General features: G+C 34.9%; 1 protein-coding gene across 2 annotated transcripts; it reads right to left on the reverse strand.

The window, feature by feature from the left end:
- Positions 1–6,120: 6,120 nt before the first annotated feature.
- LOC137811618 (RNA demethylase ALKBH10B-like) lies at positions 6,121–12,003 on the reverse strand. 2 transcript variants are annotated; one of them, XM_068613416.1, is made up of 8 exons: positions 10,766–12,003; positions 9,934–10,056; positions 9,245–9,342; positions 8,997–9,114; positions 8,119–8,241; positions 7,882–7,994; positions 7,482–7,636; positions 6,121–7,061 (listed from the first exon to the last, which is right to left on the reverse strand). In XM_068613416.1, the coding sequence occupies exons 1-8, from the start codon at positions 11,376–11,378 to the stop codon at positions 6,389–6,391; spliced, it is 2,016 nt and encodes a 671-aa protein (XP_068469517.1). In that variant the 5' UTR covers positions 11,379–12,003; the 3' UTR covers positions 6,121–6,388. The 2 variants fall into 2 exon arrangements, with proteins under 2 accessions (XP_068469517.1, XP_068469518.1); XM_068613417.1 differs by lacking the exon at positions 9,934–10,056 and having other exon boundaries at positions 10,766–11,997.
- Between the last annotated feature and the right edge of the window lie 12,234 nt (positions 12,004–24,237).

Raw genomic sequence — 24,237 nt, forward strand, 5'->3', positions numbered from 1 at the left:
AAAACAATTGAAAGAGGAGAAAGGAAGGAGAGAAGAATTGCTCATGAAGATGGAAGAATGATGGATGATCTCGCCACTAGAAGTGTGGAATGCTCCTAGATGAGAGTGCTGCAGCCACTTGAGGACTCCATGGATCCATCAAGATAAGACTAGAGAAGAAGGCTCAAAAGCTCTCCAATGATCACTCAAAATTTGAGTAGAGTTTTCTTAGATTAATTCCAATCTGAATTTTACAAAGGAAGCACCTCTATTTATAGCCTATGGTGCTGAAAAAATAGGTGGGAAATTTCAAATAAACTCATTTGAAATTCCCACAAAAAACAAGTCAGATGGGAGGTGTGACCTTTTTCTACTATGACACCTCCCAAAAACTACACCTACACCACTATCCTAAGTCACATGGGTAATGTGACTTTATTTTACATTTTCACACTTCTTTATTTAAAAACCACACCTCCTAAAACTATACAAGAGTATTTCAAAGCTTGGCCTTGCCCCTCATGGGATGGACTTGGGTTCTTTGGGCTTTGGCCTTCTTGGGCTTGGGCTTGGGCTTTGGGCTTGGGCCTCATCTTTATTTTATGTTTTCTTTTAATTTTGAGAAGACTAGAAGGAAGAACTTCAAATGTGAGGGTGGATGTCCTCTTCCTCCATTAATAAAAGCCTCTTTTATTTGATTCTCATCATACTCCTCGAGTTGGAGAGAATTCGTTCACGAATTCTGAATCCCTGCATATAACAAAGTCAGTTTAGTTTTACAATTAAAAGTGGAAGAAAAATGTAAACATGACTTAGCATTTGTAAATAATGGGATTTCAGAAAAGGAGGTTCTATAAATCGACCAAGTTGGAAAAATTTGTTTGGGAATGATGTGATGTTTTGGAAAAAGACCTCTTAAATGGTGACAACCATTAGGAGGTATGAACAAATTATCCGTAACAGTTTTTAACCAAGATGGTGGTGAAATAGGAACCTTGGGCAAGGAAAAAGATAAGGAAGGAAAACACCTTGGAGGTGAAAGGATTAGATCCATGTCAACTTGGCCTTCTTTGTCTTTTTCTTTTTTACTTGTGGTAGGTGGGTGAGGTAGGTCTTGTTTTACCTTTTTTATCATTAAGATTTGCTTTTGTGGACAATGAAGAGTTATGTGCCCAAAACCTAAACATTTAAAACATTTGATATTTGAAGGTTGGGTAGGTGACTTAGGATTAGAAGGATTTGTAGTAGAAACTTTCTTTGGAAACATGGTTTGTTTGGAAAAATTGGAAGGACAATTTTGAGTAGACATTTTGTTGGCATCCTTCCTAGAAGAGTTGTAGAAATTATAATCATGAGTATTTTTGAAAGTTGTTTTCAAAAGATAGGATTCTACCTTGATGGTTTGGCGAAACACTTTCTTTAAAGAAGAGTACTCATTTAATTCTACAATTTCTCTAATATCTCTTCTCAAACCACGTGCAAAGCATTTTAGCTTTGACTCTTCATTAGCATGCATATTCATTTTAGTCAAAGTTGTTTCAAAATCTTTAATGTATTCTTCTACCATCCTATGTCCTTGAGGAAGCCTTTGGAACTTCAACAAGTGTTCCTTCCTAGAAGGAGGAACAAACCTCGCGCGCATACACTCTTTCAAAGCATTCCAAGAAACCACAGGAGGTTTCTTGCGATATATAATGTCCATTACAATTTTATGTCACCATTCTTTGGCATAGCCCAAAAAGGATGAAGAAACTATCCTAAGTTTATCGTCATCTTGGACCCTATACACATGAAAATAATGGTCAACCTTAGTCTCCCAATCTAAATACACATTAGGATCACTATCACCATTAAAACTAGGGACTTTTTTACAAGCAATGTTGAACACTTGGTGATATCTTTGGTCACAGTTATAGCTCTCTTCATGAGAATGATGGTGATGCCTCCTTCTTCTATGTTCTTCTTCACCAAGGACTGAAGCTTTGGAAGGAGAATGCTGTTTGTAAGATGCACCACTTGAATAGCCAGCCATTTTGCAAATAAAAAACAGCAAACACACAAAAACAGCAAACAAGTTAAGAAACAAAATTAGCAAAAACAGTGAGCTTGACAATGAAATTGCCGAAGTGAATGGAGGCAGAAAAAAGAGGTCACTCTCAAAGAAATAATGTCCTTGCACCAATCTGATCTTGAGGCCTTGGAATCCTCAAATGAAAGATGTCAAAGCAAGCACACCAATCTCAAAAGCAACCACCACAAAACCAATGAAACAATAAAGACAAACAATAAAAGGTATAAGCAAAGAAAGGTAATTGCAAAAGGAATACTATATGTAAGACAAACTCAAAGATTAATGAATGAAAGACAAGCAAGAAAATAAAGAACTCAATGAAGAAAGAAGGCACACCAAAAGAGTCCTAGAGAAAAGTACTAGAGTAGATTTAAGAAACAAAAAAACAAGCTACTGGAAAATATATTTTTTATGCAAACTGTCCTATGTTTACAGATTTAACTGGAACGATTGAAAGCGAACTGGAATGTGAAAAATTAACCACAGAAACTTCAATGTCTCAACTCAATAATGGCGCTGGAACGAAGTAAAAACAGTAAGCCAATTGAGAGAAATAAATTTTTAAAAATCGCTGCCCAATTACCGTATTTTTTTTCGGCAGCACTGTACACTTTCCGTATTTTATTTATCATTTTTTGTGTACTTGGAATTTTTTAGTACTTCTTTTTTCTATGCTTTTATAACACTTTGAATATCACAAATCCAGAATTTCAGAATTTTCCAGTGAGTAAATCAATTGCAATAAGGAAAACAGTAAGCACTCTTTTTCAGAAACAAATGCACACAGCACACGACGCACTCTCCATTGCAGTGTCGTCGCTCGCTCCACCTGCGACTCCGTGCAGCTTCGCCTGCAACTGTCGTTCCGCTGCTGAACACCGCTGCTGCCTCCAATCCTCCTCCATGTTTCAAAAAAAATTGTGGATCAGTCCGCGAGCCAAACCGCATGCGGGACGGGCCATGAAAACCAGCCCACATTTTGTATGCGGGGCGAGGCGGCCCGCCTTGCCACCCCTACACTTGATGGGTTTTGAGACAAATCTATTTGATGAAAAGAAACAAAAAAAAAAAACAAGAAAAAAAAAGAAAGAATATCAGAGTGCGATGAAGCATAGCGGGACGAGCCCACTCTGATACCGTAATGAATCCATGAGATTGAATTGGCTAAGAAGAAAATAATGAAGAAAAGAGATTGAGGCAGTGTGAAATCTGAAAATAATGTTATATTCTGGAAAACATAATTTTATGTATATTCAAAAGTGCTTGTAAAGTTAAGAAACAAAATACTTAAATAAGAATACAAACCTAATAATTTGGCCAAGAGAGAAAACGACTCAAAGACCTACAAAGAGAAATCCAAAAAAATCCAAAAGAAACATTGAAATTTCATTAGGTCTTTCTATCCAGGTGTTGGTAGTCCGCATCTTCACGAACATGTCTATTTCACCAAGTCTATGTTACGTCTTTCGTGCAGGTCGGAACTTATCCGACAAGAAATTTTGCTACCTTAGGATCGTTACAATTACGGTTGTCGTTCACCGAGACTTCAGTTGTCGGCTCCCCTATCATCAAGTCACCAACTTCCTTGACCTTTCGGCACTAGGTAGGCGTCAGCCCGCATACATGGTCTTACGACTTTGCAAAGACTTGTGCTTTAGGTAAGCAGTCGCTCGTGCCTGGTCACTACAACCCCCTTTGTGAGGAGGCACCCCTTCTTCCGAAATTATGGGGCTATTTTGTCGAGTACTTATTATCCAAGGTTATTTTGCTGAGTTTTCAAAATTATGAAAGTTTAGAAAACTTATTTGTAATGTAAAGTTACATTTTCAAAATTTTAGAGAACTTAGTTATAAAATATATTAAAACTATATAGTTTTTAATTATTTATTTATAAATATATTTAATTATATTTATTTATTGAAGTTTGAAAAATTTGGAGTGTTTTATTAAGGTTCTACAATAAAATCTTTGAAATTTAACGAAGGTTAAAAAAACCTCTATTATTTTGTTGAGATTTTATAATAAACCTTTGAAACTTAACAAAGGTTTAAAAGACTTCTATTCATTTGTTGAAGTTGTAGAATAAACATTTGGAACTTACTCAAAATTAAGTTAAAGCCGTTATTTTTCTAAGGTTTTAGAATAAACCTTTGAAATTTAACGAAGGTTAAAAAAATCTCTGTTTATTTTGCTTAGATTTTAAAATAAACCTTGGAAATTTAACAAAGGTTAAACAAACCTCCATTATTTTGCTAAGGTTTTAAAATAAACCTTGAAAATGTAACGATCGTTAAAATAAACCTTGGAAATTTAACAAAGGTTAAACAAACCTCCGTTGTTATTTTGCTGAGATTTTAAAATAACTTTTGGAACTTAACAAAGGTTAAAAAGATCTCTGTTAACTAAATCAATTCTTAGGGTTATATTAAATTTCACTAAATAACTTCCATTACAAAAAAAAATTCTTGTATTATTAGTTGTTGATTGTTAATGTGATATGTTATCTTTCTATTTAAAATTATATTGTGAATAAAGTTATTAAAGGAGTTTTGGTTGAGATGACAAATCACAATACTTTTTTTTTTCTAAGATATGATAAGATACATTGAATGAATATAAAAGATTGGATTAAAAAAAAGATAAAAAAAGTATATGCTTCTTCACAATCTTCAACTTGCTTCGCACTAAGAAGTTTAAAAACATAAAATTGTTTGAAACTTAGATCTTTTCTTAGGTTGCAAACCAATGAAAAGAATGATGAAGGAATAATAAAATTAGAGACCTTCAAATTGGTGGAGAGGGAGAGACTTTTAAAAATTTATGAGAGAAAAATATTTAAAAGAATGCATACCTCTACATTATTTTAATTTGTAGATTAAAATTTCTCCATAGCATAAATTTGTAGATTAAATTTATGCTTTTGTAGAAGGACCTGAATAATGTTTAGACTAGGTTTCTAAAGGCAGTTTCTTCCTGCACCCCTACATTTTTCTTCCTGCACCACCACAATTTTGTAAATTCCGAAACTGACCCCCACAATTTTGGGATCTAGGAGTGTGCTACGGATTCATCAATCCGGAAGTGAATCATGTTGCATTCCGGATGAGGGGGTATTCCGGAAGCAAAGTTTTGCATTAATTATTGATTTCCAGATTGCTGAATCCAGAAGCCTAATTTCTATTATGGATTGGTGGATCCGAAATGATTTTTTTCAATTATGGATTTCTGAATCTGGAATGCATATTTTGAATTACGAATTGACGGATCCAGAATGGTTTTTTCAATGGATTTTTTGCATTTTTTTATTTTGGATTAACACTATCATTCATGTACTACCGGAAGCATCAATCCGAGAGATTACCGGATGCGCCAATTCAAAAATTTACCGGAAACGCTAATCCGAAAATTTATCAGATTTCGTAATCTGGAATAAAAATAAATAAATGTACAATTTATATAGGGACACTTTTGTCTTGGAAGAAAAATGTAGGGGTGCAGGAAGAAACTGCCGTTTCTAAAATGGTGCTGTATCAGTACTGTTAATGGGTGTTTCTTCCTACACCTCCAACAAATTTATCCCTACACCCCATCATTTTCAAAATAGGTTATTTTATCCTTTTAAAAATGACTTCTAAAATGTTTTCCACAATACTTTATTAATCATATGAATTCCAAATTTACCATTTTAAAAGTAAAAAAAATAAAAATAAATATGTTCCTGAAAGAATATTTAAGAAATATTTTTATTTTCTAGATTTTCTATTTCAAAAACACCTTTTACTTACAAAACAATCCCTATTCCAAAATTATCAAGGAAATCTGGATATTTCGAACAATGTAAGAAACAGCCACTCTTAATTACTCAACTGAAAAGTTTCAAATGGGATTGAACCTATTACTAATTTTATTTACCCATTTTCAAAAGAATATGTTGGCAACTTCTATTTCCTACTCAATAGGCCATTCTGCATGCTTTCAACTGGTTTTAACAAATCCAGTTACAACACATACACTATTAATGCTACTACTACTAGATCAAAATTAACAGCAACTGGCATTAAAATAAAATATGAAAGGGAAAGACCAAAATTTAGTATTAAGAATGCGTTTCCTTCCTGTAAGAGTTGGTATTTTAAGAGAAGCAAAAAGGAATGGAGCAGAGAAAGGATTTGTATAGAACCAAAAGTTCTACCTCCTTCCCATGTTTTCCCCAGCAGTATGATGACATCTCGTGTTGCCGCCCTTTACAATTGTCTCAAACTCAAGTTAAGTTCACAACCTATCATGTTCGTGTCACAAGCTTTCCTCTCTCTCTTTTCTCTCTATGTACGTTACATCTCAATCCTCCCTAGACTCCAGGGCTGCTTCATCTCGAGTTCCATCAGTATGGCCATTGCATTCTTGCTTTTGCACCTTTCCTTTTGGTGAAGTACTACTACTATTATCATCATTACTTTTCCCATTTTCCTTCTCCTGCATGGTTGTTGGAGTTTCGATGCTTGGATTCACTTCAGCCAAAGTACCTGCTGGTAACTGTTGCTGTGAGTTACCAGACCCCGGCGGAGGTAGAAAGACTCCTGTGCCAGGAGCAGGGATTCGAGGAGGGGGATGCCTTGGAGGAGGAGCTGTTGTCCATCCGGCGGAACCAGGTGGGATTGACACAGGTGCAGGATATGGCATGGGAGGTACAACTGGAGCAGCAACAAACAATGGTTGCATGCCAACTTGAGCTGGAATTTGTGGTCGAATGGGAGGAGCTGGCAGTACTCCAGTAGTTGGAAGTGCAGCATAATGCTTGGAGCCTACAGAATGTCGAACATGATTGGGTGATCGGCTTGGTGGCGGACCCCACTGAGAAGATGCTGCTGGCAAGTAAAGACGTTGAGCATCACTTGGTACTGACTTTTTTGGTTGGGACTTTGTGAAGGTAACAAGTATGCGTTGCTTGCGTATAGAAGGAAGAGCATGCTTGGCAAAATCACAGGATTTCCCTTGCATAGCCAGAAGGGACCTACAGCAGCCAGAGTAAAAAATCATACATCAGATCTCAAGTATAGAATCAGCATAAGGGGTGCTCACATTTCAGATTATATTGCAAGTGTACAACATTAAAACATTTAGCTCTCCCCTCATATTGAATTCTGCACACACACAATGCAGAACGCACAAGAGGTCTACTCTCAAAACATTAGTCCTACAGACTCATTCAATAAACAAAGAACACTCCATGTGATAAACAAAGCCTTCAAATTGTAAGTTATAAATACCCATGATAAAAGACTAATATTGTCACCCATAAAAAATAGAGCATTCTCTTGTGCATCACACATGTATAGTCACGGTCACTAGAAACAAATTACAATTTGGCTAAGATCATACTCTTTCCAAACAATATCATATCATAGTAAAAGATAAGGTTCAGAAGCATTACCCGGGGACGAGAGAAAGCTTGAGACTGCCCCTATAATCCCCAGGATGTTCTGAGGCAATTAATCTTCCGAAAGTCATTTCACATTCTGTTAGGAAAAGGGTGTAAACGGGCCTTCCAAACCATGATGGCCAACTGTGGGGCTGTGAGTGATCACCCTATAGACAATTGTTTTACCAGATTGGATTAGCAACTCTGATACCAATAATACCCCAATAAATAGAAAAGAAGAATGCCAGCAAAACATTGTTTGCCACTCTTCTCAGCACACCATTTGTTATTGAATAAAATCCATGTGAGACCTACCAACATGAATTTCATCCAGTAATAGAATTTTGAAACTAATGTGTCAGCGAGTGTTGCTAGCTTTTCACATATAAAATAGAATGTTATAAAAACCAACCTCATTATAGAAATCCACAATGCAACAATCAGGCTTCGTAGTCATTACTTGTGACGAAACCATACGCTCAATAATATCTTCAAACAGGGAAGGTATAGGTTCCACATTCATAACTGCCAGATTCAATTGGTAAAACATTCATCAATAAAAGACAAGGATGGCAAAAGACTGCATATGGGGAACTTTTGTAAACTATAGTAGATTGATATCGAAACAAAATCACACAATATAACATGCCTTTGGAGGCTCCTGTCATGTTTTCCCCTTCTACTGGGGCATCAGCAATTGGAACACCCAACTGAATCATTTCCCTTCCATGCCCTTTCATGGGCCTTCTTGAAACTACATATGCCTGATTTCCTGCTTATAAAAAAATATTTAGCAACTAAAAAATATATTTTTAAAAATAAAAACAAGTTTGCATGATCTATGGTGAAATCATTTCCCAGCAGGAGGATATAAAAATAAAATTTAACGATCATACTGAACATCATTGTCTATGTATTGCATGTGCCCAGTTTTTTCAATTTGAGCATCGACCAATATGAATGTCAGATAAAATAGGGTGAAGTTTATTCCTATTTTCTCCTTATCTCCTCATTAGTCCATTGCAAACCTTATTGTCACATTCCTGGGTATGCTAAGACATTCTATTTGCTCTTCAATAGTTCAATATTTTTATCATTATAAGACATAACATATTCACATTAATGATAGCTATAGTCAAGAAAATACGGCTTGGACAAAATATTAAGGGCACAAATTACATTATCTCTCTCCTCTTAACTCCAATCCATAGATTGAAACTGTGATGACATTTGCTAATGCAAGAAGCTCCACATTGAGTGAAATAGACAACTTAATCTCACAACTCACAACACGTATAATATTCTACAATTGTTATTAACGAAGAATAGTGCAAGCTGACTCTTTTGTCCATGACTTTTCAACTATTGAAATGAACCAAAGACAAAATATATACAAGTCAACCACATTTTCTTACAAACCAACTTCAAGAACATGGACAAAGGACCTGCTGTGCAATTGGCACAGCTATTTGCTATCAATGAAGTCCTATTATAAAAAGTGAAACAGTGACAATGAAGTACATTTACCTTGTAACTGTCCTTTTTTCCCAGAAATCCTAAGATCATTGACCAATGAAACAAGGTTTGAAACTTCGGTGCTATCAAATATATCTTCATACAACTTCAGTCCATCAGCCAAATTCACCTAAAAGTGAAAGAAATAAAAAGGGACATCTTAAATATAGAAAATAAAAGATAAAAGGAAAATAATTGAAAACTTATGAGAAGGCATATACACATCAACAAAACTAAAGAAATATTTTAAAGGACCCTACCATCTTCCCGTCAATCATTTCATTGCCAATAAAAGTCTTTGCTATGGTAGAAAAACTTTGGCTTTGATGTTGACTTTCCACAGAATCTGAATCATTCCCTGAAAACACATTTCACAAAGTGTTAAATATCATTTAACTAATAAGTGTGCAAGTAAAACAAAGACGTTTAGGAAAAAGAACCCAAAGTTAAAAATTACTAATTTCAAAGAATAGGTAGATAAGATTTGAGACAGAAGAAATTTTAATATAATATCTAAACTAATTAATAATTTGAAAATGTTAAAAAAGTACTAAATAAGGTTAATGTGCTACAAAAGGAAAGAGAATAAAAAAATGTCTTCACATTCATCAGTAAAGACATATTTTATAATATAAGGATAAGGATTGATGATAAACATATATTAAACAAAAATCTGCATAAAAAACAAGTACTGTAAGCTGACTCCGATCTTATAAGTGCATGAAAATTAATTCTCGGTGTATGATCAAACAAGGGGGTCACTACCTACACTTTTGTTAATTTGTACCCAAATTTAAGTACATCACATTCATGTAACAGAAAATGAGGTTTGTACAGTCCAAAAATAACTTCATGAATGCAATACTACTAGCATCACTCTGCTGCCCTCAACTAGTTAAAAATGACATATAATATATCTTCACTATCATCATTGTGAGGAGGAAGAAACCTTTAGAATTAGATATAAATTCATCATTTACAACAACAGCTTCAGATTCTAAATTGGACAAATATCCTTCAGAACTCCCTGTGCTCTTCAAGTTGCCATCAGTTTGATGCTTTATAATAGCATCTGCTCACACAAGCAAGAGAGCAAAGAAGTTAATAAACTGCAGCCATTTCACATGTATTAATGATCAGTGAAGTTATCCTTCTATTTTCCATTAATAGGATGGCAGAAGGCACCAGATCATAAGAAATAAAAAACAGAAGCTTGATTTTAATGATCAACCCTTTAAAATTTTAGTTAGAGAAAGTTTAGAGTCTTCCATGATTTATCTTTTGCATTTATTCTAATTTAATAATAGAAAAGGAGTCTTTCCACAACGTTTAATTAAAAAAACAGGTTCTTTACTTTCCCCATATCAAAACTGAATTCTTATATGCAAACAAATGCATAAAATGATCTGATTATCTCCACTGAATTTTCTACAGCCCAACAAACACTGTTGGCACTACTTCAATATAACCATACGGTTCCATTTGAAAGGCCTAGCAAACGAAGCCAAATTGAGAAAACTTCCTATTTCTAAATTGCACCAGTAAGACAAGGCTGACGCAATTAGTTTTCAAGAATGCCCCAGAAACTCAATCATTAAGGCTTTATCACGTATTGTTTCAATATTATCAACAAAGAATGGCTACAACACAACAATGTCACTACTACTTGGATTATAATGAACACAAAAGGCTGTAATAAAGACAATCACTCAGAGTTCCGGATTCGCCATATCGTAGCATAAATAAGTGCATAACATACAGATTGATTGAGCCATTCTTACCTTTCTTCTCTTCAGGAGATGCTAAACCCTTATCCCCCACTTTCTCAACCTTGCTACCAGATTTATGTTCTTCACTCTTATCAACAGTTGGAGTCCCTTTCTCCATGCCTCTGGTAAACGTGGCATTTCCATCGTGACTATAAGACTCTACACTAGAATTATAACCTTCCTTTGAAGGCTCAAACCTATGCCCATACCGGTATCCCGGACCAGGTTTTCTAACTTCCTTTGCACCCACTTTAACTGGATCAAGAGGCCTCTGTTGCTTCCTCCACGCCACTTGCTGCAGTGTATACGTCACATCAGCCACAGAAAAGTATTGCTGCATAAGCAGGACCTGATTCCAATTACACCGCCTCTGCTGAATGGCCCCAATGACCATATCATACTCCCCAGGGTCCCCAACCACACGTAAATGGTGACATAGGGAGTCTATGATCGCATTGGCAGCTGCAAATTCGCTTCGCAGCCAACCAATAAGCCCATCCCTCTCATCAACAAACCATTGCTGGCGGTAATGGTGCTGTTGGATCTCTCCAACACCGGCACCACCTCCACCATTTGGAAACTGCATTTTGTCTTGTATAACCACATTTCCCGATGGCATTGCCATGAGAACTCACTACAGAGAATATACTACAACCGCATATAAAGCATACCCCAACACAATTAGATCTAGATAAGGAAACAACGAGTCTATAACAAAAAAAGCAGCGCAATTCAAGAGGACCCCACTAAATGAAACGCAGAATTCAGAAATATTAAAGCAAAAAGCAGCAAACTTGTTCAGAAACAAGATCACCCAGCAATGATTCAGGCCAAGAAAGAGTGAAAAAAATGGATAATATGAAATGGGTTTGGCGTTGAAATCTGTCAGAGCGTTAAGGTAAGAATTGTTGAATTGGATAGATCTGAGTTTGAAAAGGGTGAAAGTAGGATTGAAAGTGAGAAAGTGGTTGAGTTGGGGTGACGCAAAGGGATGAGCTTGAAGAGGAAGATCTAGGGTTAATGAAGAATGTGGAACAAAGGGAATGGCTTATTGATCACGCATATGTTATAGTCTTAAATGGTGGCTCATATTCATAAATCGCGACACAACACAACACACTCTCTATTTGTAGTTGCTGTGCATCTGAGGACTGATGGGTGCTGATTTTGGATTTTACAGAGAATATTCTGGAAGAGAATGGAGATTTTCGTCATTGCCTTTCTATATTTAGCCATGGTTGTTTGAGATTGAGTCTTAAAATAAACAATTTTGTAAATTTGTTTCTTTGAAGTTCGATATTTTTTTAAAAATAAATACTCATTTGTAAAATTACAAAAACAGAATTCTTCCAAATTTAATTACAGAAACATACTTTGTAAAATAGGACCCAATTCTGCCTCATGTTTAAAATAATATTTAATAAATAAATCTTATTTTTTATATAAAATTTATAATTTATTTATAATTATATTTTAATTAATTTTTTAAAATATAATAAATTATAAGTTAACTAATTAAAAACCATTAATAATTTTTAAATAAACTAGTAAGTTGAAATTTAATTTATGCTCCCTTATTTTTTAAATTTAATTATCTTAATTCTTAGACTTAAATAATAGGAATAAACTAAGAGTAAGTAAAATTGAATTCTTATGATGATTAATTTAATAAATTATATTTTTATAGAATTTAGAAAATCATTTAAATTTGATAAAGTAATTGATTAAAAGAATTTCTTAGAGTTGTTTTTTAAGCTGCAGTTATTTTTATATATATTTGTTCTCATACTCTAATATTTATGTCATTAAATGTAAAATACTATTTATATTTATGAGGAACTTTACTTTATTTTTATTACACCAAACACTATCCTTCTTTATTATGCTTATCTTTAACTATGTCTCTTAATAATCGAACAAAGAGGTTAATTTCCAAAATGTGTTAAATAGATAAAAAAATTGTTTTTGCAAAGCTAGTATTTTTTTTTTCTATTTTAATATCGTTGTCCTTAACTTCAATTGTCTTGTAATGGTTAGCCTAGACAATTTTAAAAGACAATTAGGTTCACAAGATAGATATTTTCAAATAAAATCAACAAACATTGAGTATCATGAGTGAACTTTAAATCCCACTATGATTTATGGAATTCACAAATTTCATTTGTTCTCTTCCTCTCAACACGATTTTGAATATAGTTTGCATCGCAAAACCCTTATAATATGAAATTAATATCTTTCATGTAACACAAACATAAATTAGTGGTTCCCACAAGATATTAAAGATTCATTTTACAACCCTGAGATGAGAATCCTTAAGATCGAGTTGGAATCTTTCACATAGACGGACATTATGCATAATGTTAGATATATTGGAAGTAAGATAAAGTAGAGAGCAAATAATACATTTGTAGATCGTCTAATCTACTTTCTTGCCATTGCCATCCTTACTTAGGCTTTCAAATGTATGTATTGGTGTCTTCGTAGGCTTTATGTCTGACTTGTTGAACTTTTTCAACATCTCCTTTATGTATTTTTACTAGTGAATAATGACTTATCTTTGTCTTTGACGAATTTGGAGCCATAAAAAGAACTTAAATTCTACCATCATGCTCACTCAAAATTCTCCTTATATCAACTTAGAAAAATTATTGCACAAGAATTCATTACTATCACCGAAGATGATATCATCTACATAAACTTGTACTATTAGAAAGTCTTTTCACTACACCATTTTATTATATATTAATGTTATTATTTTTATTAATGGTATTGTAATTATTTTATTATTATTAACAATCTCTCTGTTAGAGAGAATCGAATTCAAGTCTCATGAGTAAACATAAAACCTATAACTACAACACTAGACGATTTTTGTTGACAAATTATGATTATTATTATTAATATTATTATTGTTGTTATTGATAATATTATTATTATTATAGCTATTCATAAGTCACATTTGTAGTGTTGTCTTTTTAACTTTTAGACCACATTTATATGTTTGTGACCACTTTTAAGCCAAAATTTTATTGTTTAGCCGACATATTAAAAAGGCAACACTTTAAAAATGTGGTTTAACTAAGCAATGGGTTTACAAACGTGATCTTTGGTAGTCATTAAACCACACTTGTAAAATTGTTGCATTTTTTTTTTGTTTAGGTAACGATTATATAAGTATGATCTTGTTTAGTGTGACCACGTCTTTGTGTCTACGTATATGATATATTAAAGTAAAAAGGTAATAAATTACCCACAATTTAAAAAAATGCGACCTAAAATGTTGTTTAAAACACCTACATTTTGAAAAACATTGTTTGAGGTACCCACATTTTAAAAAATGCTTCCTGAAGTACGCACATTTTGATAAGTGTTGGCTATAATTGTCTTATGTGTTTATAACTTATTACTTGAAATAAATAGATAATGTTTCCCATATACTTTGAGTCAAAGACAAATAAACAATACTATATAGCAAACAATTAAAAAAGGTTGTTTGTCCCTATTTCAGACAATGCTTATCGTTCAATCTATCGTGCCATGCTCTAGGAGCTTGCTTAATACCATATAGAGTCACTTTTAGTTTAAAAACATGGTTTGGGTTATACGTATCTTCAAACTATAAGTTGCTTTATTTATACTTCCTCTTTAACAAATCATTTAGAAACACATTGTTCACCTCCATTTGATATAATTTTATGTTTTTATAAGCAATAACACTAGTACAAAATTCTACAATAACGACTCCCTTTAAAGTCGGTTTGAAAACAACCATCGTTAAAAACGACGCGGTGGCAATACCGTAAATTTTTGAATTTTTTTTGCACTTTTAACTACGGTTAGCCCCACAACCGTCGTTAAAAGTTGGACCTGGGACTTACAACGACGGTTCGCGCCAGAACCGTCGTTAAAAGCATCATTTTTTAAGACGGTTCACTGAGAACCGTCGTTAAAAGCCCTTCCCGCTCTAAAACTAATTAATTTCCTTCTTTCTCACACTCTCATCTTCTCTCTTGTCGTTGCCTTCTTCCTCACTACCGTTGCCGCGGACAACCGGACCTCTTCACTCTTGACCTAGCCGCCCACCGCCCTCTTCCGCGACCTAGCAGCAAGGTCGACCGCGCCGCGCCGTCTCACCGCCTCACAGGTCGACCGCACCGCGCCTCTTCCGCGACGCCCAAGGCCGTACTCGACACCCACCGCGACGCCGTTCGCAGACCGTAGGAAACCCTACCGTGACGCCCAACGCGCTACGGCGCCCACCGCGACGCCGAACGCGCGACCGCGCCCACCGCGACGCCCAACACACGACCGCGCCCACCGCGACGCCGAACGCGCCCACCGCGACCCGCGACCCCACCGCGACGCTCAACGCGCCACCGCGCCCACCGCGACGCCCAAGCGGACCGCGCGAAACCCAATAGCGACGCCCAACGCGCGAACCCGACCCCGCCGCGCCCACCGTGACCCCACCGCGAGGGTTGCTGCTGCTGACTGTCGGTTGCTGCTGCTGTTCTGCCGCGTCTCCTTTCCTTTGAGCGGCGTCATTGTTCCCACCGTGCCCTCCGACCGCGACCGCCGCCTCTTTTGAGGTTAGTATATTTTATCTATTATTAACTATAGTTTGAAAGTGTTTATCTTGAGTTAAGTATTGATTTTATATATTGAACGAACTGATTCTGAGTCCGAAGGTGTCCGACCTTCGGCGCTTTTGATTAACTTTCAATGATTATATATTGTTTTGAGATATTTAATCTGCACTGGTTCTGAGTCCGGAGGTATTCGACCTTCGGCAATTTGATTTATTTTTTAATGGTTATATATTGTTTTGACATATTGAACGCACTGGTTCTGAGTCCGAAGGTGTCCGACCTTCGGCAATTTTGATTTATTTATTTATGATTACATATTAAACGCATTGGTTGTGAGTCCACATTGGTTGTTAGTTTGGCAGTTCTATGGATCGGAGTTGGATTAATACACCACGAATAAGTGATACTTACGAAAAAGGGGTGGAAGAATTCATACAATTCGCAGAACATAATGCCGTTAGTTATAAGAATGAAGTAAGGATAAGGTGCCCTTGTGTCAATTGTTTAAATGGAAGAATATTGAGTGTTTCCGAAATTAGAGAACATCTTTTGTGTGATGGATTTTTGAAAAGTTATACAACATGGACATGGCATGGTGAATTGTTAGACTTGCCAAGTGTGCACGGAGGTTCCGAGGAAGTTCATTTCTCAATGGATGATAGATTAGAAGACATGATTCGTGATGTGGGAGCAGAATCTTTTGCTAATGCAGTTTTCGAAAATATGTCTAATGATAGAGAGACTCCTTTGTATCCTGGTTCAACTAATTTCACACGATTATCTGCAGTGTTAAGGTTGATGAATTTGAAGGCAATGAATGGATGGACTGACAAAAGTTTTACAAAATTGCTTCAATTGCTTAAGGACATGCTTCCAGAAGGAAATACCTTGCCTAATCGAAATTATTTGTCCAAAAAAATACTTGCCTACAGCGTGTTACACTTTGTCAAAGAAAGAGAAAACAAGTTTTTGTGAATGTCTTAAAGGTGTTAAGGTACCACAAGGCTACTCTTCAAATGTGAAGAGTCTTGTATCTATGAATGATTTGAAACTAATTGGTTTAAAGTCACATGATTGTCACGTTCTAATGCAACAATTATTACCGGTGGCTATTCGTGGAATCTTGCCCAAAAATGTTAGGCATACAATCACTCGACTATGTTCATTTTTCAATTCCATATGTAGTAAAGAGATTGACTCTCAGAAGTTGGATGAACTTGAAGAAGAAATAATTGTTATCTTGTGTCAACTCGAGATGTTTTTTCTTCCATCTTTTTTTGATATTATGGTACACTTGGTTGTTCATCTTGTAAGAGAAATCAGATTGTGTGGGCTAGTTTATATGCGATGGATGTATCCAGTTGAACGATACATGAAGATTTTGAAGGGATATGTGAAGAATCAATGTCGTCCAGAAGCTTCCATTATTGAAAGATACATTTAAGAAGAATCTATTGAGTTTTGTTCTGAGTACATGTCAAAAGCCAAATGTATAGGAGTTCCTGAAAAAGGTTGGCACTCCCGTAGATTCATAAGTAAATCTTCAAGAGGTGTACATGTCATAAGCAAATCTAGAGAAGAGGTTCTGCAAGCACACTTGTATATCTTGAATAACACTGATGAGGTGTTACCATACTTAGATACACACAAAGACATTGTCAAATATAAAAATCCAAGACAATCAGAAAAATGGGTGTTAATTGAGCATAACAAAACTTTCATGTCATGGTTTAAGCAACAAATAATGAATGATCCATCAGCATCTGAAACATTAACATGGCTTGCAAACGGTCTCAAATTTGATGTTTTATGTTGTTCTGGCTATGAAGTAAATGGTTGTTTGTTTTACACAAAGTCTCGAGATGATAGGAGTACAGTGCAAAATAGCGGAGTCACCTTGGAGGCAGAGTCTATGCAGTTTTCAACGGCAAAGGATCAAAATCCTGTTGTGGGATCAATGCCTTATTATGGTGTCATAGTAGAGATTTGGGAAGTTAATTATACCAAGTTTACTGTACCTGTTTTCAAATGCAAGTGGGTTGACAATAAGACTGGTGTCAAAGTTGATGAATCAGGAATGACTTTGGTTGACTTTCGAAAGATAGGTTATCATGACGAACCATTTATAATGGCACATCAAGCTTCCCAAGTTTTCTATATCCAAGATCCTACGTCTGACCACTGGTCTGTTGTGCTACATGGAAAAAAACAACATAATGACCCAGAAGATACAAACAATGACATTTGTGAGATTGAATCACTTACAAGAACGACCATCAATAAAGAGTACGAGGATGTTGCTGATGTTGTACATGCAACTCGAAATGATCATGATGAAGGAATATATATTTGTATGTACATGTGATTCATGTTTAGTTTTACAATATATTTCATTTTCATTATATTTCATATTCTTAATGCTTATATTTTTTTGATAACAGGAACATGGCAGATGATAAAGTTTCCCATTCAAAAACTGGTAGAGGACCTACAAGATTGAAGAATATGTTTAAGAAGATTAGTAAAGATGACAAAATACCTTTGTCTATTGATATCCACACTGGTGTGCCCACTGGGCAACATGCAAAGAAATATAGGAGTTATCTCGGAGTACTTTCTCGTGAAAGGATCTCTATCTTAACTCAGTCCTGGGATCACGTGACTGACCACGAGAAAAACATGATTTGGCAAGATATTCTGGTATGTAACTGTTTTTACTTTGCTAAATCTAAAGTTCTTTTATACTTTGTTTTTGTTTATGAACTAATTCTTTCAAACAATGTAGACACATTACAACATCCCGAATGTGGAAACCTTGAAAGCGAAGGTTCTTTCAGATGTGGGTGTCAAGTTTCGTCAGTTTAAATCAAAATTGATAACAGATTATATATATGGGAAAAGGAAAGAAGAAAATCCTTGTGCAAAATATGCATCCATTGATGAAGAAACTTGGCAGCAGTTTGTCAATATTCGACAAACTGAAAAATGGCAGGTTAGTATCACTTTTATATTTGAATATAGTTTATATTAACGTATTACTAAATTTTGAGTGTTATGATAGGAGGTTCGAAACAAAGCAAAAGCCAATCAGGCACATAATGATACCCCACACTTATTGTCTCGTGGTGGTTATAAGTTGCCAGAGCAGAGGATGCTTGAAGAAAAGATTAAAGCACGTTCTACTTCCATTGAGGAAATGAATAGTGTAGATTCTTTAAGACCTCCATCCCCACCACTCCGACATGAGATGTGGAAGGGTGCCCGTATAAACACATTAGGGACATGGAGTTCTAAGTCTACAGAACAAATAGTTGAACGCATTGTAAGTTTGACAATTTCTTTTCAATGTGTTATTTTAAATTCTATGTGTTATTTTAAATTCAATGTGTTGAAGTTTGTCAATTTCTTTTCATTTGTTTTAGGATTCTCTTAATGAGCAATCAACACAGGGGACTTTTAAACCATGTGGTCACAATGATATTCTTAATGTTGCTCTCGGACGACCTGAACACCCTGGACGTGTTCGTGTAGCTGGATATGGGGTTGGGATTCGATCATACTTTGGACCTCCATCACACAGCAAGGAACAATTGTCCAATGAACCTAGCCAAGAGTATTTACTACAACTACGTGAGCAGTTAAAGACTGAGGTAACTCAAGAGCTTAAAGAAAGCTTCATGGAGGAGTTTAGTGCGCGAATGGAAATGGAGTTCAAAAAGCGGTTGGAGGATTTAGGACACTCACAGCAACCACCTACTATGGTAGAAGATGAACCACCTCCGCCTCCTATTAAGAAAGTCAGCACTAAAGGGAGTTGTTCGGCAGTTGATCTATCAGGGGATGACTTTGGCTCAACTAGCCAATGTGAATTATATGTTGAGTGTAATTCTTTGACCCGATTTGTTGCCTTGGGTAAGTGTTATGAAGGGGTCACAATGTTACACAATGTGCCTCTTCCTTCTAATTTCATGAAGGTCACGGTGGAAAAGGTCCTCTATGGTGATCTTGCAGTTCCTGTGCCGACATCAGAGGTGACAATTGTGGCAGAGGCATTACATACTTTCGTTGCCTGGCCTAGACATCTCGTCAGACCTATAGACTCTATGGTATATATTTGCACTAATATTAATAGAATTATATATCAGATATATTACATTCTAACTAATTTAAGTATTTTTTTGTTTTGATGAGTAGCAGGAACCTAAGACAAATCTGCCTCTAGGAAAGAAGAAAATAGTCTCCATTGATGATCCTCTGGCGGCATTGGTAGAAGTTGCTACAGCTTTAGATACAACCGTGTTAGAGGTTCCATGGGATGCCAATGTTTTTGGAAGGCATAGTAATCTACCGTTGTACGTTCACATGTCTGATTTGTTGGACCTTGCATCCGGAGATCAAGAGATTAACATAACAGTTCTGCAATTATGGATGATGTAAGTTCAAATTTTAAAATCTTTATACTTTTGATTTATTAAATATATTAGTACTAACTTATTGAAATTTAGGTATCTTTCTGGATTATGCTTTGATGAGGGGAAACACAATATATATGGGTTTTTAGACCCTCAAATCACTCAATCAATTGGAAACAAGAAGTCGGAAACACAAACATACATCACCACTGCCTTAAAGAATGGTGGAAAACACATTTATTTTGCTCCGTACATCCATGAGTAAGTTCTTATTTAATAAGTTTTAATAAATTATTGAAATAAGAGAAACTAATTAACTGATTTGTTATACAGGCGTCATTGGCAACTATTGATCATATATGTTCAAGATCATACCGCTGCATGGTTTTGCTCCTTGCATAAAAAACCTCCTGCCTATTTTAAAAACATTATAGATAGGTACGACAGTTTCATTTAACATTTATTATTACTTATATATTATATAATGTTATGTATTTTAACATGAAATCTTGTTATTTTAGTGCTTACTCTGGATATAATATGTTGTGTGGGAGGAGAACTTCAAACGCACAAAAACTCACTTGGATGTACCTTAAGGTATTTAAAGTATATTTGTTTACTTAATTTAATGTGTTTCACTCATTCATTTAATACATTTATTTTCACATGCAGTCCAACAGGCAACCTGAAAATTATGAGTGCGGTTATTATGTTATGCAGTGGTTGACTATTTTGCAAGCTGAAATTAAGAAAGGTTGGGATAAGGTAATACCTCAATACAATAAACACTTTAAAATTTGAGATTTATTATTCATGCACTAATTCAAAATATTTCAAATGTCACAGTTGTTCAACGACCAACACCCGCTAGATTTAGAAGCATTGGAGTATGTGAGAACAACATGGTCAAAATATTTTGTAACCATGTATAACACTCTAGTATAGATAAATCATTACAATGACAATTTTTTTTATATATTACCAAACTTTTTTTGTATAATGTTATAATTTGTTGTATTTAATTTTTATGTTTAAATTATGATTTGAAATGTTTTTATTTTCTGGAATTGAAAACTTTAAAAGGTTATTTGAAATTTAAAATTTTTTTGTTTTTTTTAATCACGACATATAACGACGGTTCCACTTGGAACCGTCTTTAAAAAAACCATACTTATAACGACGGTTCCTATGGGAACCGTTTTTAAAAGTGTCTCACAATTTTTTAACATAAAAAAACGCAACCCATCTTTAACGACGGTTGTGGGGAACCGTCGTTATAAGTTGGAGTTTTAACGACGGTTATGGGAACCGTCATGAAAAACCCATACCTTTTAACGACGCCAGTAATAACGACGGTTCCAGAACCGTCTTTAAATGTCGATTTTAACCGTCGTTAATTTACCTTTTTGTACTGGTGTAAACTCTAATAATATTCTTATTGCCTCAAGATGTGCAATTGAAGCAAGTGTTTCTATTGATTATGCTACTGATCTAGCTTTATTTATTACCACCTTGCCTTCTTCGTCTAACTTGATTTTAAAAATACATATAAAATTAATCACACTCTAATCAAATAGAGGTGGCACTAACATCCAAACATCATTTTTAGTGAATTGATTTATTTTTTTCCATGGCTAGAATCCAATCATCATTTGACAATGATTATTTTTGGGCTAAATCTGAGATACCATGACCATTTGAGCTTCCTTTTTTAAAGAAGATCAGGTTCTTACGCCACCAATTATCTCTCCTAAAATTTGGTCATGTGGGTGAGAAAAGACCTATTTCCATTCCTTCTGAATGATTTGTCTTAAGTGAGATGACACAATCGTCTGATATGTCCTTCTCGTTTGTTGCTCTGCTTCCCTATGATCCCCTTATTACATCTACAGATGAATCAACACTTTCTATTTTCTCACTTAGCTTAGTAATCTGCAAATTGATCTTAAAGACCTAGTAGTTTTCTATCAATCTTAGAAACATCATCAAATTTGACATTATCGGTTTCCTCTATAATCAATGTTTGAGAGTTATAAGCCTTTGAAATTTTTTAGTAACCTTGAAATGTTCCTTTATAAATTTGGACTCAAACTTTCCAATTTGACCCTTGGTGTTAAGGATATAGAATATGCAACCAAAAGAATGAAAATAACATATGTTGGGCTTTTGGTTTCCCCTGACAATTCATAGAGAGTATTTTCTAAAACAGTCTTATCAATATTCTATTTTGTACATAACAAACAAATATTAACTACCCCTGCCTATAAGTGATTTGGTAACAAGTTTTCACAAAGTATGGTCCTAACCATCTCTTGGAGAGTTTTGTTCGTCCTTTCCACAAACTCATTATGTTGAGGTGTTCTCGATGAAGAGAATTTATGGTGTATATCATTTGATTCATGAAACTTTTGAAATTCTCCATTTTCAAACCTAGTTCCATAGTCACTTTTAATGCTAAAGATACAATAACATTGCTCAATTTATACTCTTTTGGAGAGTATTTCAAAGACATGGAATGACTCACTCTTGTGGGATAAGTAGAAAACCCATGAATAGTAATCGTCAACAATGACAAACTCATATCACTTACCACCTAGAGTCAAGGTTCTCGTTAGACTAAATAAATCCATATGTAGCAATTCAAGAGGTTTAAAAGTGAAAACACATTTTGGTTTAAAAGAGCTTTTTTAATTGTTTCCTTTTTGATAAGCTTCGCAAAGAAGATGAGTTTTCCAAGAGAAGTTAAGCAAACCTCAAACAAGATTTTTCTTTGAAAGTTTTGAAATATATTTTAATTTAAATGCGCATATTTTCTTTTCCAAAGTCATCTCTCATCTTCTCTGGATATCAAGCAAGTAATTGTTTGTTTACTTAGATATAAGAATCAATCTCATATATTAGCATTTCATCTAGTTGAAGATAATTTGTCCACCAAATGATGACACTTTGCAAGTGTTTTTGTTAAAAGAGACTACATAACCATTTTCATATAATTGACTTATATTGAACAAATTATATTTTAATCCCTCCACATATAAAACATTTTTAACACAAATTAAGAAGAATATACCTATTGGTTCAATACCTGTTGATGGAAGAGTGCCTTCATTCTTGGAGGATTGTTGGTGGAATTTGCGGAAGCTTAATGGAGGTTCACGGTCAAGGCTCTCCTATGAGATGTGGATGCCTTGGAGGTGCATGTTAGGTATGAAATGAGAGTGGTGAGGCCATCTCTCTTTGGTAGAATAGAAATTGAAGATCAATAGTCTAACCTTGAGAGGTTTTTGACAAGTAGTGATATTGGCTCAAATTTGGCAGCAATTCACTATTATATTAATCTTCCAATTACATGAGTCAAGCTCTCTTATTTATAGTGTTTAGATGGCTGAAAATTCAAATGAAAGTGGAGGGAAATTCAATTGAGAAGCATTTGAATTTGGAGCCAATTCCTAGTCACAAGGGAAGTGTGACTTGGTTTCTTTTTTTGGCACCTCCTAAATCTACACATACACCTTCTTTTTATGTCACATGGAAGGTGTGACTTATCTTTATACATTTGCACATCTTATATCTATATCTACACCTCCCTTTATGTTCTACTAAAAATACTCAAAAGTAATTACAAAAAAAGGCATCCAATGGTGCTTAGTTGGCCCAGATCTACTATTTGTTGGGCTTGAGCTGAAGCTTGAACTTGTATTCGGGCTTGGGCTTCTTTTATCATGGGCTTGGGCCTCTGCCATCACCTGTTGTCTTACCTTATCCAGTTCCATCAAAGGCTAGTTTTCATCCTTCATGTTTTTAGAGGTCCAGGGATTGTAGACTTAGTGCCCGTCATGTGTCACAAGCATCATCTGTTTAGGAACTGAATTTGCTTCTAATATTTTCCCATATAGCAAATCTGTAATGGGAATTATGAGTATATTAGATACCCAAACTCTTTTGGGCCTTTCTTATTAGTCATGTATAATTGTTTATTGTGTTTGCATCTGCCATATGTATGTTAAGATTTTTCACATTTCTGACAATTACTTTTAAAAGATTTCATAAACATATTTTTCTTTTATTTTGTCTTTATTAAATCATATCCAAATTTAGACTCATCATATGCATGTCTAGGTTTTGCAAAGAGAAGATTTAAAGCTTTAAAGGTTTCAACAAAATTTTGAAGTCATGCTTATGACATGTTTCTTGTTGTTGCAACAATTCTAAATTTTCAGCATATGCCTTTTCGTTTATTAAAAAGAAAATATCCTTTCACTGGTTGTAACTTGATCCCTTTGAAGTTTATCATTTTTCGAACTTATAGTCTTGAATATTGTTTGAGCTTAAGATATTTTTCAGAAAATAAAGGTACAACTATTGAAAAGATCTTCAAAAATATATCATTATTCTCATTTTCACCAGTCAATGAGCATGATGTGTCATATGCAATATCACGATAAAGATCAAGTTTAGATGGTACCTCTTTTGTGTCTACCAT

The sequence above is a fragment of the Phaseolus vulgaris genome, chromosome 2 (genome assembly GCF_000499845.2).
Source record: "Phaseolus vulgaris cultivar G19833 chromosome 2, P. vulgaris v2.0, whole genome shotgun sequence".
NCBI lineage: Eukaryota > Viridiplantae > Streptophyta > Magnoliopsida > Fabales > Fabaceae > Phaseolus > Phaseolus vulgaris.

Excerpts from the sequence above, each read along its gene's own strand:
- LOC137811618 (XM_068613416.1), bottom strand. The coding sequence starts at position 11,378 with ATGGCAATGCCATCGGGAAATGTGGTTATACAAGACAAAATGCAGTTT. Across the intron at positions 10,057-10,765 it reads ATCTCCTGAAGAGAAGAAAG|ATGCTATTATAAAGCATCAA; the intron begins GTAAGAATGGCT and ends TTGTGTGAGCAG. Across the intron at positions 7,995-8,118 it reads CATGACAGGAGCCTCCAAAG|TTATGAATGTGGAACCTATA; the intron begins GCATGTTATATT and ends TGAATCTGGCAG.